The following is a 3,536-nucleotide window of genomic DNA, read 5'->3' as shown; positions in this document are numbered from 1 at the left end:
GGCCGAGACGGGCGGATCACGAGGTCAGGAGATCGAGACCATCCTGGCTAACACGGTGAAACCCCGTCTCTACTAAAAAAAATACAAAAAACTAGCCAGGCGAGGTGGCGGGCGCCTGTAGTCCCAGCTACTCGGGAGGCTGAGGCAGGAGAATGGCGTGAACCTGGGAGGCGGAGCCTGCAGTGAGCTGAGATCCGGCCACTGCACTCCAGCCTGGGCAACAGAACGAGACTCCATTTCAAAAAAAAAAAAAGTTTATCCACATAGGACTGAAAGTGATCTCATGGACCACCCACTGGTAGTTAGCATACCTCACCTGGGGAAGCACTGTCTGCATATATTTCTGTACGTCCATGCCTTTATGTCTGAACATCAGTATCGTTAATGCACATGTGCAGATAAATGGTAAGGCCATGGGCTGTGTGTGTATGTATGTGCGCTTGCATGTTCCCATTTGAGGGTATTTCTGTGCCCATCAGGTTATTTGTGTCCATGCCTCTGTGTGCTCTGGTGATGACGTGTGTGTGTGTGTGTATCTGTGGGAGTACAGTCATTGTTTTATTTGTATTAATTTATTTATTTTTGAGACGGAGTCCTACTCTGTCACCCAGGCTGGAGTGCAGTGGCATGATCTCAGCTCACTGCAACCTTCATCTCCCGGGTTCAAGAGATTCTCCTGCCTCAGCCTCCCGAGTAGCTGGGAGTACAGGCGTGTGCCACCACACCCGGCTAATTTTTTTTGTATTTTTGGTAGAGACAGGGTTTTGCCATGTTGGCCAGGCTGATCTTGAACTCCTGACCTCAGGTGATCCACTCGCCTTGGCCTCCCAAAGTGCTGAGATTACAGGCGTGAGCCTCTGCGCCCAGCTGGGTGTACATTTATGACTGCGCATACTTGTACTTGTGACACCATTGACAGTGCGTGTATCTTTGTGTAAGGATATTTGTATAGTCCTTGTATTCAAGACTCATAACATCATTGCTGGGAGAAATCTTGGAGATTATCTCCACCCCTCACAGTTTACAGATGGGGAAATAAAGGCCCAGAGAAGTGGACATGGATTTGCTCTGCAATCGTGGGCAAGTACTGTACCTCCTTAGACCTTCATTTCCTCATCTTTAAAATGAGGATAACGTGTCATAGGTCTGTTTTGAGGACTGAAATAATGTAGGTGAAACCCTTAGAACAGTGCTTGAGTGAGTCAGCTCTCAACAAATGTTAGCTGTGATTATTGTTACTACTATTATTACTTTCACTACCATCTAAGAGCTCCAGCTGATTTATGGCAGAGCCATGTCTGATGTCTGACAGTCCAGTGTCCACCCTGTCAGGAACCCTCTTCAACACAGGTGTGTGTGCATTTCTTTCTGTAAGTATGTGTGCACATCTGTATGCCCATACACATCCATCCTTGTAGCAAGCAGAGCTGCCTGGTATGGAGTAGACTGCATGGATCTGTGGTTAGAACATCTGAGTTGGATGGCTGCGTGTATCCATGTGTCTGTGTCTTCTGTGAACTTCTGTGCCACCATGTGGACCAGAGGTGTATCTGTCAGTTTGTCCCTCTGCACACATCTGTGGGTATCTCTACGACCACGAAACTATGTGTGTGTGTGCAATACATGTGCTCTCCATATGTGTGTGTAAAAAAGCGTTGACTTAGAAACAGAGTCAAGGAAAGTTTGGGGACAGGAAGGGGGGCTTGGGAGCCTGATACTGGAGAGCCCCGAGTTGAGGGTATTGGGGGTCCAGGTCATCCCTCCCTGGCACCCCTGACTCTCAGCCTCTTTCTGCCACCAGCGCCGGGTTTATTTCCGCCTCTGGAATGCAGCACTGGGCGGATTCCTGGCAGTGCCGGACCATGTGGAGGACATGAAGGCAGGCCGTGTGGTGGTCTCCGACCCCCGAGCGGGAGGTAGCTGCATCTGGTACTACGAGGATGGGCTGCTGAAGAACCAGGTACTGATACAGGGGCTGCGACAGGGACACCCTGGCCCTAGGCATTTGTGGGTCCACGCTGAGGAGTCCGATCCCAATCAGGAACACAGAGGGACACACACAGAAGCCAGGACCCTGGGGAGGGGAGAGTGCAGACTGTGCCCCCTGGGCAAGTCATGCTCTTCTCTGGGCCTCAGTCTGCAAAAACAAGAGCAATGAACTGAGTGCTTCTAAGGGACCTCCCAGCTCTGATGCTTATGACAGAACTTGAGCCCTATTAATAATGGTAGATTTGGCCAGGCATGGTGGCTCATGCCTATAATCCCAACACTTTGGAAGGCCGAGGCAGGAGGATTGCTTAAGGACAGGAGTTTGAGGCCAAAGAAAAAATTAACTGCGTGTGGTGGTGCATGCCTGTAGTCCCAGGTACTCAAAAGGCTGAGGTGGGAGGCTTGAGCCCAGGAGTTAGAGGCTGCAGTGAGCCAGGGTTGCGCCATTGCACTCCAGCCTTGGTGACAGCACAAGACCTGGTCTCAAATAAATAAATAAATAAATAAATAAATAAAAATAAAAATAAGAAAAAAGGTAGATTTATTCCACACACATTTCTTGAGCACCTACTATGTGCCCGGCTCTGTTCTAGATGCTGGGGATATAGCAGTTATAGACAGAATTAGCATCTGCCCTCCTGAAGCTTACATCCTAGTGGGGAGAGATAGACAGAAATAACTTAAATGGGCAGAATATCTTAGTGTCTTAGATGATGAAAGTTCAATAGAGGAAGATAGATCATGAAAGGAGAATAGGCCAGGCGCGGTGGCTCACGCCTGTAATCACAGCACTGTGAGAGGCTGAGTGAGGCAGGAGGATCTCTTGAGCTCAGGAGTTCAAGACCAGCCTGGGCAGCATAATAAGATGCCATCTCCACAAAAAGTAAAAAACACTAGCCGGATATGGTGGCGTGCACCTGTAGTCCCAGCTACTCAGGAGGCTGAGGTGGGAGGATTGCGTGAGCCCAGGAGATTGAGGCTGCGGTAAGCTATGATCACACCACTGTACACTAGCCTGGGCAACAGAGGGAGACTCTGTCTCAAAAAAAAGGGAGCATAGGAAGTATCAGGTATGATATGGGAGCCTTTCCTGAGAAGATGACATTTGAGGGAGGCAGCCGTGCAGATATCTGAGGGAAGAGTGTTCCAGGCAGAGAGAACAGCCAGTGCAAAGGCCCTAGGAAGGAACATGCCTGGGATTGCTCTGGGCTAGCAAGGCTAGCTGGGTGGCTAGAGTGAGTTGAGTGAGGGGGAGGTAGCAGGAGATGAGGCTAGAAAGGTTATGGGGACTGTAAGTATTTATAGACCATTGAGAGGTTTTGTCTTTTACTTAGAATGAGAGAGATGGCTGACCACGTGCCAGGCTCTGCACTGAGTTCTTCACACAAATGCCTCCTATAATCTTTAGTCTAGAGTAGCATGGGGCAGGTCTTTTTATATTCCCCATTTTACAGGTGAGGAAACCAGAGCACAGAGAGGTTAGGTAATTTGTTGAAAGTCACACAGCCAGTAAATGTGTAGAGATTTTTTTTTTTTTTTTTTTTTTT

The 3,536-nt window shown here is 48.8% G+C and overlaps 1 protein-coding gene across 1 annotated transcript in view; it reads left to right on the top strand.

Moving 5' to 3' along the window:
- The window catches only part of AIM1L (absent in melanoma 1-like), a gene marked incomplete at its 5' end in the record, with an annotated part of 23,673 nt that overhangs the window by 19,103 nt on the left and 1,034 nt on the right, over positions 1 to 3,536 (top strand). Inside the window, one exon of the mRNA XM_011981753.1 lies at positions 1,802 to 1,960. Within this exon, the coding sequence (XP_011837143.1) occupies positions 1,802 to 1,960 (159 nt within the window). The remainder of the gene's footprint in view (positions 1 to 1,801; positions 1,961 to 3,536) is intronic.

This window comes from Mandrillus leucophaeus, unplaced genomic scaffold (assembly GCF_000951045.1).
Source record: "Mandrillus leucophaeus isolate KB7577 unplaced genomic scaffold, Mleu.le_1.0 Scaffold23, whole genome shotgun sequence".
NCBI classification, from domain to species: Eukaryota; Metazoa; Chordata; class Mammalia; order Primates; family Cercopithecidae; genus Mandrillus; species Mandrillus leucophaeus.
Note: the sequence above shows the minus strand (reverse complement) of the source record. Positions and strands in the feature narration are given on the sequence as shown.